This window comes from Aspergillus japonicus, assembly GCF_003184785.1.
Source record: "Aspergillus japonicus CBS 114.51 unplaced genomic scaffold BO86scaffold_6, whole genome shotgun sequence".
NCBI lineage: Eukaryota > Fungi > Ascomycota > Eurotiomycetes > Eurotiales > Aspergillaceae > Aspergillus > Aspergillus japonicus.
Window position 1 is genome coordinate 52140 of NW_020291643.1, and position 15036 is coordinate 67175.

The 15036-nt window shown below is 54.3% G+C and overlaps 6 protein-coding genes across 6 annotated transcripts; 4 read left to right on the plus strand and 2 right to left on the minus strand.

Annotated features, from left to right (window-relative positions):
- Nucleotides 1-38: 38 nt before the first annotated feature.
- Nucleotides 39-907, plus strand: BO86DRAFT_386165 (uncharacterized protein). Its single transcript, XM_025671274.1, has 2 exons — nt 39-429; nt 502-907. The coding sequence occupies exons 1-2, from the start codon at nt 222-224 to the stop codon at nt 729-731; spliced, it is 438 nt and encodes a 145-aa protein (XP_025531073.1). The 5' UTR covers nt 39-221; the 3' UTR covers nt 732-907.
- Nucleotides 908-1365: 458 nt separating this feature from the next.
- Nucleotides 1366-3191, plus strand: BO86DRAFT_354849 (uncharacterized protein). The gene is made up of 2 exons (XM_025669604.1): nt 1366-1950; nt 2037-3191. Exons 1-2 carry the CDS (start codon nt 1457-1459, stop codon nt 3022-3024), a joined length of 1482 nt encoding a protein of 493 aa, XP_025531074.1. The 5' UTR covers nt 1366-1456; the 3' UTR covers nt 3025-3191.
- A 463-nt stretch (nt 3192-3654) lies between these two features.
- Nucleotides 3655-6527, minus strand: BO86DRAFT_453658 (uncharacterized protein). The gene has a single exon (XM_025677005.1). The coding sequence runs from the start codon at nt 6407-6409 to the stop codon at nt 3767-3769; it is 2643 nt and encodes an 880-aa protein (XP_025531075.1). The 5' UTR covers nt 6410-6527; the 3' UTR covers nt 3655-3766.
- A 165-nt stretch (nt 6528-6692) lies between these two features.
- On the plus strand, nt 6693-8444 carry BO86DRAFT_453659 (uncharacterized protein). The gene is made up of 2 exons (XM_025677006.1): nt 6693-6749; nt 6841-8444. The coding sequence occupies exon 2, from the start codon at nt 7038-7040 to the stop codon at nt 8211-8213; it is 1176 nt and encodes a 391-aa protein (XP_025531076.1). The 5' UTR covers nt 6693-6749; nt 6841-7037; the 3' UTR covers nt 8214-8444.
- Nucleotides 8445-8465: 21 nt separating this feature from the next.
- atg11 (autophagy protein ATG11) lies at nt 8466-13395 on the minus strand. Its single transcript, XM_025671275.1, has 3 exons — nt 13069-13395; nt 12787-12898; nt 8466-12714 (listed from the first exon to the last, which is right to left on the minus strand). Exons 1-3 carry the CDS (start codon nt 13134-13136, stop codon nt 8944-8946), a joined length of 3951 nt encoding a protein of 1316 aa, XP_025531077.1. The 5' UTR covers nt 13137-13395; the 3' UTR covers nt 8466-8943.
- A 115-nt stretch (nt 13396-13510) lies between these two features.
- BO86DRAFT_386170 (centromere protein H) lies at nt 13511-14833 on the plus strand. The gene is made up of 3 exons (XM_025671276.1): nt 13511-13849; nt 13973-14144; nt 14235-14833. Exons 1-3 carry the CDS (start codon nt 13669-13671, stop codon nt 14602-14604), a joined length of 723 nt encoding a protein of 240 aa, XP_025531078.1. The 5' UTR covers nt 13511-13668; the 3' UTR covers nt 14605-14833.
- The last annotated feature ends 203 nt before the right edge of the window (nt 14834-15036 follow it).

Genomic DNA, 15036 nt, shown 5'->3' on the forward strand with positions numbered 1-15036 from the left:
AGACAAGCTGCCCGGTGATGCTGCCAACCATCCATCCTGATGACGTCGTTCAACTGCCATGCCTCAGCTTATAAACCTCTGGTTGCCAGCACGTTTCCAGTACACTGACAATTACACTTCCATCTGATCATCCGTTCCAAGAACTACCCTCGATTGCCTACCACCACAACCACTACTACTTACTATACATACACCTCAACATACACCTCATACATTCCACCATGTCTTTCATCGCTCGCATCGCCCCTGTTGCCCGCACCGCCTCGGCGGCCCTCAAGCCCACTGCTCCCTCCATCTCCATCGGAGCCACTCGCGCTCTCTCCTCCAGCGCCTGCCTGAACAAGGGTCCCGTTGAATCCGCCAAGGACACTCTCAAGGCCGCCGATCGCACTGTCTCCGATGCTGCGGTGAAGGGTATCGAGGTTGGAGGTACGCTCTTCTAGACCTTTCCCCTTCTCCTCCCTACACGGAACTATGCTAACACGATTTGACCCGCAACAGAGACCGCCGCCGAGAAGCTCAAGGGTACCGTGGGCGCTGCCACCGGCCAGGCTCAGGCCAAGACCGGAGAACTGCAGGGTGACGCTGCTGAGTTGGCCGGCAAGGGCAAGGGTAAGGCCGAGGAGGCTTTGGGTCAGGCCAAGGGCGCTGCTGGCCAGGCCAAGGGCAAGACGGACGAGCTCCTGGGTGAGGCCAAGGGCAAGGCTAAGGAAACTGCTGGTCGGTTCTAGATGAGAGCATCCTCTTCTTGATTTGATTTTCATGCGTGTGATTTCTTTCTTTTTTATTCCGTGACAACCAACCACTTTCACTGGATGATGTGATGAAGATAACGCTAGCTATCATGTGGGCCTTGTGATTGTATTATTATTATTCTAATGAGATAAAAGGGAAGATTTTCTTCATGGTTTCTGTTGCTTTAGTAGACTAGTGGTTAGTGGCTCGGCGATGATGTAAGGCCGCATGGCTCCATCGCCAAAAGGATCGGATCCAACACTAAAAATATGGAGTTTCCGGGGTCTCGCAGAACTTTAATTCCTGTGCCATGTGAGCGAGTTTATATGAGTATATTCACAACATACCAGTTAAAATAGTCAGGCAATAAGAATATTCTCAGGTTGTCTGTTCCTGTGGGTTACAACGCCAATAAAAATGTCATTGTATGTGGTTCAGGGCCCAGATGTGGTCTGCATAAATCTTGATGCATGATTTGTTATCCAACTGCCCCTCCGGTCATGAACCGAGGCATGGTTTTTTTTTGCCTCCGTTCCCCTTATCGTCCCTTCCCCACTCGGCTGTTGCTTCCATGCTCCCTATCTTTTCGTTTCTTTTCCTCTGCTTTTTCTCTCTCTTTTCCAGTGTTTCCCTGTTGTGGCGGTTTCCCCTCCATACCTTGTCCTCTTCACCTTCCATTCATTCAGTACCTACATCGTCTTTCTTAGTTTAGACTGACACAATGAGGAACTTCGATAACCCCCTCAGTGTGCTCAAGGCCATCCTCGTGCGCATCCCCCTCGTACTCAAGGTCATCTTCCTCCATACCATTCGCCTCTCCCCGGTCAAGGGCAAGCAGGATCTACGCACCGAGTTGACTGTCGCCATCATTCGCTCGCTTCTCAGCTTCAGCGCCTCCATTTCCGAGCAGCAGAATGCCAGCATCCGCGATCCGGGCATCAAGGGTCCCATGTGGGTGTCCAAGGTGACGTTTCCGCAGCCGGAGATCGACGTTCAGGACGCAGTCGTGAAAGCCATTGAGACCCTCAGAACGGGCGATGAGACCTACGACTTGCCTGGAGTGGCACCAGTCGAGGCAGAATGGACAGGTTATCGCAGTGGCGTGGATAAGAATGCTCCGCAGCCCGACATCTCCGAGGAAGCCAAGTATGAGGAGCTGAAGAAGGAATCGAAGGAAGACATGGTCATTCTCTACTTCCATGGGGGAATCTACTTGTTAGTTCTCCCTCTCTCACTTTCTCTCTATGACCACTTGAGGATCAGTGGTATCATCTTGCACGAAACTCACCGCTCAATCTCAGTCTCATGGATCCCTGCACGCACCGTCCCACCGTTGCGCAACTCTCCAAACGCACTGGGGCCCCCGTCCTCTCCGTGCGCTACCGTCTCGCCCCCCAGCACCCCTTCCCTGCCGCCCTGACCGACGCCCTCGTCGCCTATCTCTCCCTCATCTCCCCGCCCCCGGGCTCCCTTCATGACCCCATCCCTGCCAACAAGATTATCCTAGCCGGCGACTCCGCGGGGGGTAATCTCTCCCTCGTCCTCACTCAACTCCTGCTGACTCTCCGCCGCGTCCAACCCACCATCCGCTTCCACGGCCGCGACATCCCCATCGCCCTCCCCGCGGGCGTCGCCACCTCCTCCCCCTGGTGTGACATGACCCGGTCGATGCCCTCGGTGGCCCACAACGCGATCTACGACTACCTGGATGCGCCGACCTCCACGCCGGCCACGGACCCGTTCTTCCGGCCCCTGGTCGTCCCTGCCGACGACATCTGGCCCGTGAAGCCACCGCGCGTGGACCTTTACGTGCACGCCCCCTCCCTCCTGCACCCGCTCGTCTCCCCGATTGCCGGCGACGCGGAGCTCTGGGCCGACGCCCCGCCTGTGCTTCTCTCCATCGGCGAGGAAGGCCTCACGGACGAGGCGCTCGTGCTTGCCCGCAAGATGCACCGCGCCGGCGCCCCCATCCTCGTCGAGCAGTTTGAGGGCATGCCGCACTGCTTCGGGCTGGTGATGCTGGACGCGCCCTCGGGTCGGCGGTTCTACGATGGGATGGCCCGGTTCTGTCGCGATGCGGTGTTCCACGAGGGGAAGGAAACGAAGGCGAAGAGCGGCGAGGTCACGTTCATCGGGTATAAGCTGCTCTCTGAGAAGGCGATCCCCGTGGAGAAGGCAGTCCCGCTCTCGGATGAGGAGGTCGAGGAGCGGTTGCGCGTGAATGCGCAGTGGCGGCTGGACGGCGAGAGGGAGTTGCAGAGGGAGTGGGCGGACAAGGCCAGGTTGTGATCTTTCCCGCCCGGACACATCTACATACACAACACCCTTTTCCCCCCCTTAAGTCTTTCTCTATTCTACACATCCCCCTTCCCTTTTCTAAGGTGTTCTCAGTCCTTCCCAATCGATCTTATGGATCATGTGGCAATAAAGGATTGACATATTCTGCCTGGCGTGTTACTTGATTTGTTAATGTTGTTCATGGTTCAATACCCTGTTAGATTACTTGCCCTTAGCATAATAAACATGATCGGATGTCCTCCGCTGAAATGACATAGAGTAGTCGCTCTGTGCTCGAAGGATCTCAGTGTGTACGTACTAAGCAGTGTCTAGTGGCCGGCTACTACCGGAAAGGGGAAAGTAAACACGGGTTCGCGCAGATCCACGATAACCTTAGATAAGGGCCCGTGTGCGCCTCGGGATTCATTCCTAGTATTCCTACGTATGATGATGGCAAGCAGCCGGCCCGGACTAGACCCTGACCGTCTCAACTCCCTATGATACAGAGCCATCCAGAGAAGAAAGTCAAGCGGATACGATGCCTAAGTAACGTATGTAGTAGCGACCTCCAAAGAAAAAATCAAGACTAAATCGACTTGTAGAGCTTTTCCTCTTCATCAAGGTCAAATCATAATCATATTCCGGGCCCAAAACACCGTGCACCGGTAGGTAGTAGTAGTGTGTCGAGTAATGGATGTCTCTCAAAAAAAACCTATAAGACCTAGCGGTGACCTCTTTGAATCTGTGAAATAAACTAAATAATCTCGTCGTCGTCCATGGACCCGTCGTCGTCCCAGGAACCCGATCCACCATGGCTTCCATGACTACTGGGGTTGCGCGCCCCGTTCACGTCCAATTCGGGCACGGCTTCGGGAACAACCGGTCGCTCGTCGTCCTTGCCGGACCACAGCTTCGACGGTGAGAAGAAGCCACCGCGGCTGGCCGCTGCTGTGGATTGTGCGAGACTCACGACGCGGGTTCCGTGGATGCGGATCTCGCCGGACAGGTTCAGCGGCCGGGGGGGCTCATCGACATAGCCATCCCAAAAGCCAAGGGAGAGGGCGACGAACCTGATTGCGGCGACGAGAATGGCCCAGACCGGTGCGAGTATGGAGGAGAGATTCAGCCAGCGCCAAAGCATTGTCGGGATCACATAGGGAAATTGAGGTGCATCGGGCCGGAGACAGTTGCCCTCGCAGACGTTCGCGATGATGGGGTGGCAGTAGTAGTCGCACATGGTGGTTTCGGAGTATAGCCAGGCCAAGAATATGAGGAGACACCATCCGAGGCCGGTGGGACGCACGCGTCGGGAGATGGGATTGCGTTTCCAGAGCCGAGGAAAAGAGATGATGGTGTAAACCCGACCTTCAGTCTCCGCCTGGCACTTCGCGCAGATGGTTGCTCGTGAAAACTGTAATCCCTTGGATGAGGGTGCGGTCAAGACGTTGCCGTCGCGCGAGGCTTGTTCCTCAAGGCTCTTCAGTCCCGATTTTACCTTCTGTATGTTCTCCGCAAGCGACTTCAGCTTCTCGTTCAGGCGATCTAGATCCACGGTCTCGTTATCTCCGGAGCCTGCAAGCTCAAGTTTCTTCAAGATAGCCTTTTCGTACGCAGCATCCTCCTCTTCTGCGGTAGCATTTTCACTCGGTTTGCCCTCAAGGAGTCCTTGAAGGGACTCAATTGTATCGTCACCCACATCGAGTATCTCCTTGTGGGCTTTAAAGTCCTGTAATACGGTTTCCAGTGCGCTTTTAGGCAGGTCTGGCTTGACCAACGGTTTTTTGTTCTTCGGCTTGGCCTTCTGACTTGCTTCCGGCTGCTCTTCTTGTTTCTTCCGCTCTTTCGGTTCTTCTTTTGGGGCTTCTTTGCTAAGCTTTCCGATGTTCTGTTCTGTCTTGTTTTCCTTTGGTTTGTTCTCTATCACAGGCTCTTCCTTCACAAAAGCAGACTCTTGTCGCTTTGGGTCTCTGTCTTCTTTGTCCGTCTTACTCAGAGCCTCTGACTCAGATGGCTCTGACACCTCACTAATTCTAGACTCTCGGGGCAGAAAAGATGACGCGTATCGGTGATTCTGCGGCGGTGACGGCACGATATCCCGCGACAGTTCTTCGGGAAACTTGTCAACTCGTTCAGTCATCGGAGTATCAATCCAAGCACCAGTAACGACTGGTGTCTTGTCGTAGATCCGTGGCCTCTGCTGGACTTTCTGGGCTTCCGGGGTTTTGAACTCATCGGTACTTCGTTGCCCCGGGCTCTCAGTCCGTGACAGCTTCCGGAGTAGATCCTGGGAGTCCCTCTTGGTTGGGCTTCGTTTGGTGAAGGTCGAGCTCGGGTATAGGGTGATCGGGGTGTTGGGGATGCGTTCGCCCTCGGTCACTTTCTCGGCCTTCTGTTCCGAAGACAGCTTGTTCTGCGCGTCAGAGAGAGGCACCCTGTCGTATCGTCCCGTAGAGCGGTCTCCAACCATGGTCCCTCGTTCCAAGTTACTTTGTGTGTCCCGGTCCGCCCTGACCCTCGGAGGTGAGGGGTCTTTTGACCTATCCACCGTGGAACCCAACGGGGGGTTGTCGCGTCGCGTCATGCTTTTCAGCCAGTCGCGACGATACTTTGCCTTGGTCCCCCACTCCGAAGGTGGATGGACCGCAGGCCTGGGCTCGTTGTTGTCGTCGTCCTCCACATCCATTGCCCCTCCCTGAAATTCCCCCTCTTCGTCGCGTCGCTGAAGGTTCTCCGACGTCAGGGGGTCCCGAGCCCCTGCATTGCTGAGAACAGGTGACCGACTGGATGTGGCCCTTTTCAAGCGCCGCTCGTCCTCGACACGGTCCACCTGTTTCCGGCGGGAGGATTCGTCCGGTACGTCGTTCAAAAAGTCCGGGCTATATGAGGTGAACCAGTCACTCCTCCTCCTCGCCGACGCCGACGATGACCCGCGACTACGGTTGCCGCGGTTGCTGGGGAGCTGGAAATCTGCATCCAATGGATCCTCGTCGATGAGGCTACCCGCATCGTCGATTTGGCGGTACGTTTCCGCGAGCTCGTTCGGAGGGTTCGATACCGGAGACGACAGGAGGAAAGGATCGCGATCTCGTCCATACGAGCCGTACCCAGCCGATGCGTCGGCGGTTGCAGCTCCTCGGTCTGCCATACGGTCAAGACGTGTAGTGTACGCGAATGCACCTCGTAAGGAATTGGTTTGGCTGAAGTTGCGTCGATGGCGGGGCGAGTTGGATTCGTAGGGCGGAGGGCTGAGGTTCAAAGACGCGTCAAAGTGATCTGTGAGATGAGCCTGACGTGACATTCGAAAGGGGGAGCGATACTCGTCGGTGGGTTGATCGTAGCGGTTGTTGCGACGCGACAACGAGGGCCGGTCGCTCCTGCGTTCGGGGGTGGAAGGCATCGTGACAAAACACAGGCAAGCAGATGCCCTCGGGGGCGGGCCAGTGAAATTCCGGACAGTGCGCTCCGATCCGACTAACACACGACGTGAAGCGGACGGAATGCTACAGTGAATGAAGAATGGGAGCAAATGCAATTGATTGATCGATGGGCAACTTCGACGAGACTCGCGCCCAGGAGTTCGTTGCGGCCGCGCCCCCGATCGGGCTTAGTGGGCTGTGGGCGTCATCTCCGTTTGTCCCCTCCTCTCCCCGATTCATTTATTTGGTCATTCACATCTATCACTGACTACGCTGACCACCCAGTCCATTGAGCTACATCGTTCAACTGTCACTGTCCAGGTACGGATGAGCCCATCACACTCCATAATCTTTTGCCCTCGAGACAAGTGACTCCGAGAGCGTTTGCACTAACAACATGTGACCCGGTCAGGCGAATCGACATACTCCGTTGTTAGCTTCATACTTTCATCCATTGCGCCTCCTCCCCCCACGCTGTCAGCCATTTGGACAACTATAAAGAAGACCAGGAAAGCCGCATGCGCCGGGCTCCAGAGTCCTAATCTCCCCTCGAAACCCTGAACCCCTCCCCCCGACATCCCCAGCGAAGCACGAGCATCCCAAAACAACATGGCCAAATCCGCACGACGAGGCCCGAAGGCCAAGGGCTCTACAACATCATCCTCTACCTCGGGGTCCGGCACATCGACCCCAGCCTCGCAATCGGCAACGCCTCTCCCTCCGTTCAGCAAAGCCCCGACCACCCTACTGCCCCTCCTCTCTCCGCTCTCGCCGCGCGAGATCTACCTCATCCACATCGACACCACGCCGATCAGCCAGAAGAAGCAGGCATTCATCGTCCCCGTGCTCATGAACCTCGCCGTCGTCGGCCTGCTCGCCTACCGGGTCTACTCGGTGCGCCACATCTACCCGGCGATGTTCGCCTCGCTGGTCGGCCTGACCACCTCGCTCTCCGTCGACACCTCCACGCTCAGCTGGGGCGATCTCTGGGGCCTCCTGCTCGGCCGCTTCTTCACCGTCCTGCTCGACTACTTCCTCGTCACCGTGCTCCTCCCCTGGCCGATCCGGTTCGTCGTCGGCCCCGTCCAGTGGCGCCGCCGCGTCGGGTTCCGCGACCAGGAGATCATCGTCCGCCGGAGCCAGTCCGGCCTGACGCAGGACCTGAAGCGCGACCGCTGGATCCGCGAGGACGAGGAGACGCGCGACCGCATCGTCACCGCGGTAACGCCGGAGAAGGTCAGGAAGACGGGCTACCTGCTCGTGGACAAGGACTGGGATCTCGACTATGAGAGCATGGTCGTGGCGCACGAGATGGTCAACGGCCACGGCTCCTCAGACACCAAAGAACCGGCCGTCAAGCTGGAAGAGTTCCGCACGGCGGTGGTGGTGAACACGGACGCTCACGGGTGGTTGATCTGGCGGGTCGATGATGAGAATCAGACCTCCGTATCGGATGCAGACTCTTCCTCAGCCTCCTCGTCGAAGAAGAAAGACCAGAAAGGCAAAGCGAAACAAGAGATCAGCGACGACGCGGTCCGATCTGCCCAGCGCGATCAGATTATCGAGTTCCAGCAGAAGTTGACCGCCATGGGCAAGGAGGACTTGTTCTACCGGTGGGTCGAGCTGATTCAGTACGAGAGCACTCAACCCGGTGGGTTCACGCCCGAAAGACAGGTGTCGGCCATGAAGCAGGTCAAGCAGCTTTTCGAGGAGAATGATGTGGACTTCGATAAGTTTTGGGAGGACGTTGGTGGGATGGAGGAGTTCACGGAACAGCTAGATTAGCTACCCTAACTCTCTTTTTTTTTCTCGTGCGCTTGGGGCTTTCCTATAATTGTTTGTTCATGTTGTAATATAGAATGGTTTTCTCGAATGTTGCTGGAGAGGAAACATCTCGGTTTACGGGAAGGCTTGAGGCATTGGAAGCATCGGTGGTGCATGGCAAGGCGGGGGAATGGGGCTTACAGGGCATTTGTCGCTCCCAATCTATCTCATCTAAAATAAGCATGTTTGAGCAAATTTTCAAATCAGAGTCCATAACAACGTGCCTGTGTCTACTTTGCGCCGGCTAAAAATGACAAATAAAGCGAAAAATTGAAAGTAAGCAAGAAATCGAAGATGTGAGCCATTTCCTTTCCGTAGGGTATCATATTCAGGCCTGGATCTTCCATCCTATGCGTATGTTCCTTGTTTCCCAAGTCACCACCCTTCAGGGATTCAGCTTGCTGTTCCTTAGCTGGGGCTTCTAGGCTGCAGCGGCTCATTGGCGACCATGACTCTCTACCCGGTAGTCGACAGACCACAATTTCTCCCAGGGACGATAACGCGAGGTCCGTCGACTAGCCGGCGTATGAATGGACGAGACGTCGACATCTTCCAGCCGCACCGACGAAGAGGAACTTCTAGCGCCGGGAATGAAGGGCGGCTGTTGACGGAATGAAGTATCGGGGATTTGGCCCGCACCCTGTGACATTTCGTCAGCTCCCAACCAACCAACCCACCGCAGACAAATCTACTATCTCCTGTTCTGCGGATCCTGGAGTGGGTTGCGGCGAACCTCGTCGGCATTAGACGGTGCCTCCCGTGGTCGTGAGCTAGCAGCCACAGCAGCAGGTGCAGCTTCCTCAGCGTGCCGGACCAGATCTACGGTAGATTCATTGCCGCGCTGTGACGGTGTAGAGGGTGCCTTTTTCGAATTGGAGCTGTTCCGCCGGCTATCAAGGCTTTTGGACAGAGTCTTGGCAACATCCCCGCCGGCGGAGGTGCGCTTCAGCCGAATGCTGCCCTTGGCGTCGACGTGCGCTGGCGCAACAGTGCTCTTTCCGAGGCCCGGCGTCGCGGGAGCCCCAGGCTTCTCCTCTGTGGCATCGAGAAGATACCAACGAAGACCATCCGAGAGTTCGAAAGGATTCTCATCATCGAAGGAAGTGCCGTCGCTGACTTCGCCAATAGATCTTCGGTCAGGATTGGCGCCGTTCAGAGATTTGGAGAGGTCCACAACGCGTTCTTCAATCTTGGTAATGCGAGCGAGCAGCCAGTCCCGGGTCTGAAGTTTGTGCGCGTCTTGCTCACGCAGGAAATAGTGGGGTGCGCCGACATTGAACGCCGCCCAGGACCGGATGGCTTGGTTTCTCGTCGGCAGGAATAGAGCGAGATCGCCTTCCTTGAAAGACCGATACGCAATCTTTTCGTGAGCTTCACTTTGCACCCGGTGGTATTTGTCGCGATACCCACGAGCCTCCTTCTGCCACTTCCGGGCGAGGGTTTCGATGTCCTTGACGCGCTTGACGACGGCATCACCAAAAATGTCCACATCAAATTGATACAAGCACTCCATGAAAGCCATAAACCTATCAGTCTCCTCCTCTTTGGTTTCGGCGTGCATCCAAGTTAGGAGACTCGCGTCTGGCTTCACAGAGACCACTCCGGACTGGCTAAGACTGTCTCCGGTGACAGACATGATATTGACTTTCGAAGACCTTTGCACCACAATGTTTCCGTCTTGCCGGATAATAGTAAACCCAAGTTGCTCGAGCATACGTTCCAGCTTCTCAACCTGCCCGAAAAGCTGCTTAGAAAGCTGCTGGGATCTAAGCCCGCATGTTTCTGACCGTATCGTAGCCCGTTGCTCTGCTTCTGATATCGCCTCCACCTTCTTTCTCCAGGTCGTGACCTCTTCTTCCGACTGGCGAGCTAGGGTCTCGACCTCGGCCAGTCGTTGAGAAAGGTTGGTCAGCTTTCGTTCTTCTTGCGTGACCCGCTCTCGGAGAGCATCAGAGCCATTTTCGCCGGCAGCAAACTGGGTTTGAAGTGCAATGAGTTTTGATCGCTCGTCGTCCAGCTCAGAATCGGCTATTTCTAGCTTAGATCTTTCTTGTGCCAGCTCTTCGCGAACGCGAGACAGATCCGCTTCCCGTGCGTCTGCACGCTTTCGCGACTCTTCGGCGTCCGCCTCCATCTGGTTCAGACGCTCTTCAAGCTCCTTGTACTCTGCTGCAGCCTGCAGAGCGTTCTCTTCTGCATTCTTTGCATGGATAGAGAGCCCTTCAGAGAGCACCTCGATTGCCTTTATGATGTCCATGGATTTGGCTGGAACAGAGCCGCCGGGAGATAGATTCATGAAAGCAGCTTGTAGAGAGCTAAGGTTTTCCCTTTCCAGCTTCTCATTGTCTGCAATTATGTTCTGTAACTCGGTGAAACGGAGATCAAGATCCTTGGCCACATCCTTATCAGATTCCATCTGCTTTAGTAGTTCAGTGGCTTTGTGTGATTCCTCTTCGGCGCGAGCGTGAGCCTCTTGCAACTCGACTTCAAGCTGATGGATACGCTCATCAGTGTCCTGTTTTTCATGCTCGCGACTATCCAGGTGCCTATCCAGCTCTTCTTCGACCTCCTCGGTACGAATCTTCAGCCGTTTTAGTTCACCTTCGAGGTATCTTCGCTCATCGTCAAATTCACGCTGTCGGGCTTCTAGATTGCCAATTAGATCTTTCTTCGTCGACTGCTCTTCTTGGATTTTATCAGTGGTCGATTGACGCTCAGCATGCGCTTCCTTCTGCAGCCGCTGTACCGTGTCCCGTTCTGCCGCCAACTCCGCTTCCAGATGCACAATACGTTGAACGAGCGCCTTTTCTTCGGGAGACTGATTGGATGACATCCGTCGCGATGACACAGATGACCGCCTAGACAGTGGATCGGGATGAGGCGACGCAGGCGAACTGGGAAAGTCTACGGAGAAATTCCCGCTAGACGGTCGACTCATGTGACTCTGGCGGTGCAGGAGATCTTCCAATTTCCTGATACGACTCTCGGAGCCTTTCAGCCTCTCCTCGAGCTTCCCCTTTTCGTCTCTCAGGCTTCGAACCATGTCATCGCTACGCAGCAATAGGGAGCTTCGACTGAGGTCAAAGAGACTGCCTTGTTTGAAGGCCTTGGATCTGCGGCGCTGTAATCGGGTAGGAGCATCCAACTCTTTGTAAAGCTGGCTAAGTTCCTGTACCAACTGGGCCATGCCAGTCTTAGATTTAAGTTCCTCAATGTATGACTCAATCTCTTTTCTGCTGACAACTGGCCATTCGTACTCCTGACCTCGAAGATTGACTTCAATACCAGGCGTCGAGGTGTCCGAAGTCGATAAAAACTCCCCCATATTCTTCATCCACTTCTTCCGTCGCCGCTGCTCCTCCTCACGAAAGACTGACATCTCTTCCGCTAACGTCAAGGAATCGTTTTTCATCTTGTCGCTGAACTCACGACGCCGCGCCGCCTCAATCAATACTGAGCCGTAGATCATGGGCATGTGGAACACGGAGTAAATAATGTCGAATGTGTCGCTTCGGAAGTTGAGGTTGGTGATCTGAGTCTGCACATCAGCCAGCCGTGACTCGATCGCCGAGATGAGTCGCATATGATTTGAAGCCGCTCTGATAGCGGCGTTATTGCGATGAACAGCTTCTTCCAGGCCAGCCTGGATTTCGCTGCTGATGTCCAGCAGCGATGGGAGTAGATCTTTCGTGTGACTGAGTGCGAGCCTAGATATATTCGCCAGTGCCTTTTGATTATTGGACAGAGCCAGGACATGTTCGTAGTCGGATTGGATCTTCCTAGAGATAGTTTCAACTTCTTGCAGCAGGCCTTCCACGTCATCCACGCCGGCAGGGAACGCATCCTCCACAAGACGTTGTGTATCTGCGGCGATTGCACCAACAATCTTTTCAATACTGCTGACTTCCTGCTCAAAACGCGACGACTCCTCCGGTGCTTCCGAACCAGCTCTCTGCACTTCTTCCACATCCACATAGTTGCGTAGAGTTCCCATCAACCGATCTTCAGGCTTTGTGGGCGTCGACGGACGTCCTAGAAAGTTGAAATCCTTCCGAGCCGGAATGGTGTCTAACGATGCAAGGGCCTTCCTCCAACCATCCAACGCGGCATGTTGATCTTTCAACAACCCGTTCGCCCATGTCTGCGCTTCCTGAAAGCGATGCTCCAAGGTCCCCACGTGAGTCTTGAGGTTTTCGAGAGCTACGCCAGCCGCTCGGTTGATGATATCTGTGCGCTCATTGTGTTCATGGATCTGTTTATCCACGGATGCGCAGCGCTCCAGGAGACTCAGGGCCCAGTCCTTCCTGGCACTAAAGAGAGCCTTCCATGCTTGTAGATCGTTCTGGTTCGTCAAGGTATCGGGAGGGTTTTCAGGAGTTAGTGGCTGTGGTGGAGGCAGTTCCGGAAGCTCAAAAGTGTTTGGCTCGCTGACATAGCGTCTATCATACACAAATATCTCGGTCTATCGGTCAAGAAAATCAGCCCAAGTACAAGTAGTATTGATACTCCATTGTGTTAGAAACTGTATGCGTACCTCCGTGGCAAGTGTTTGGGCCTTGACATTCTTTCCCCGAGCAGTCATCAAGATCTGCCTTTGAGAGGGGATCGATGTGTTTCGGGTGATCCATGTTCGCAGTGCATCCGGGCTAGATAATGGGTTCGAGAGCGTCAGCTCACTATCATATCATCGGAACCAGCCACAAAGCCATAGGGGAGTCGAAGTTTAAGGGTGACAGTCGAGCATCCAAAAGGCGGTGATGATTGGAGATCATCGGGAAGGAAGCCGGGGTAAAAGGCAGCACGGGCGATAACTTACGAGGCCAAAGACACCGGATCAGCGAGGAAATGCTCACCGGTGTGAGCTATGTAGATGTGCAAAGACATCACCTCCTCACCAGGTGAGCAGCGGAGAGAGAAGTTGGTCGAGAACGAATTCGAAGGGGGAAGTTCAAGGGAAGGAATGCGGGAAGGGAGAAGATAAGGAAGGAGACAGATGGAGCAGTAAATTGTCAGTCCGTCGGACCGTTGTCGGTAGTCAAGCAAATCTGGAGCCAGACATACATAATAACAAGGTATAGGTAATAGTCAACTGAGCTAAGTAGATAATCTCAGGAGCTCAGGTCCAGGTCGAGCTAACTGTACAGTACTTACTGTACTTACTGTACACATGAGTCTCCGTACTCCGTAGTTCTACGCATTTGACCAGGTCCCCCCGGAACCGCCCACCGCACGGCCGGGAACTCCACCGCCCTTAACCCAGCAGCATCTGGACGCTCGTCGATCTCCAGCTAGACTTTCCATTCAACACGGAGAGAGAGAAGAACGCTGGAAAAGAGAGAAGGAAGTCTGGAACAAGTATACTGTAAATCCCACGAGAGTTTTTTTCTCCGACTTACTTACCACGAGGTCTCGTTCCATGACTTCTGAGAACCTTCGTTCCCTCCCTCACCTGGGCCCAGGTGAACTGGCCTTGTTAGATCTTGCGACCGATGATGATCCACGCGATACGGTACTGTTGTCGGACAAGGAGGCTTTGATCCTGCAGCTCTATCACCAGATCCAGGAACAGCAACTAGAAAAGGCACTACTACAGCAAGGTATGTATGCACGCATGAATCGTCCCTTCCTTCCTTCCTTCCTTCCTTCCTTCTATTCTTCTTTCCTTATTATAGGTGCTATTCTTGTCCCATTGCGATTCATTCTTATTGATGTTTTAACAGACACGGAATTGCTCTCGGGTGACAATGCTGAAGAGGAACTAGCCAAAGCAGAACGGGAGCTGCTGGGGGCGAGAGCCACCTACACAGTCAGAAGGAAGGCTGTGGGAACTGTCCTTATGACTGATCCTGCCCTAAAAGCTGTTCATCTGAAGGCCACCACTCCAGCTGAAAGGTAGTTTTCTTCCTTCGATATGGTCTTCTATGCTTCACCCACCTTACACTTCATGCCTTGCCGTTCCCTGTCTCCGCTAATAAACAATAGGGCCCTTCATCGGCTGATCAACCGTCGCGATGTGCTGTCCACAGTCCATGAGAACTTGAATGTTATGCATACGGCGTCTCTCCAAAAGCTTACTGGGTTGGAGGTAGAGAATCTACAGCTCCACCAGAAGAATCAAGAACTGGTCCGCGAGTTACTGTCCCTCACAGAGGATGATGACTCCTGGAGGGAGGATCTTGATGATCCGGAGCTCAAATCACAGCTAGAGCAATCGGAGGCAGATCACCGCAGAAGCAAAGCGAGATGGACGGTCATGAAAAGCATCGCCAGCGCTATAGTTGTGGGGAGCGAAGTGAACTGGGCTGAAGACGAAACGCTCACCGCCCTGGTTCTAGATGAGTCTGACGATTAATGTACTGTAACTACGAAGAAGAGTAGATTGGTTTTTCTAGCGGTTACTCGGGCCAGGCGTTATGGGTGAAAGGATTATACCCTTGATGGATGGTGGATCGGCATTCGAACAGTGCCAGATGACGGATTAGTCGGGGTTCCATGGCTCGCATGGGACTTCTTGATCGATCAAAATGATACACGAGTATGACTGAGCAATTCAGTCCGCTCCGCACGAAAGCAATCGATTAGTAAGGAATGGCAAGAAGATCCTAGAGAAGTCTGACGAAGTTGTCTCCGTAATGCTCGACCTAATTATTGGGGCTGAAGGAAAAAGGCGTGAAGAATCAACTGAGTGGTGTGACCCACGTGACATCATGGCCCACCGGCCGAAGGCAAAGAAGCTACTAAGCCTTCGTCATACGGTGGGCTAGCTAGCCAATGCTTTGTGGTG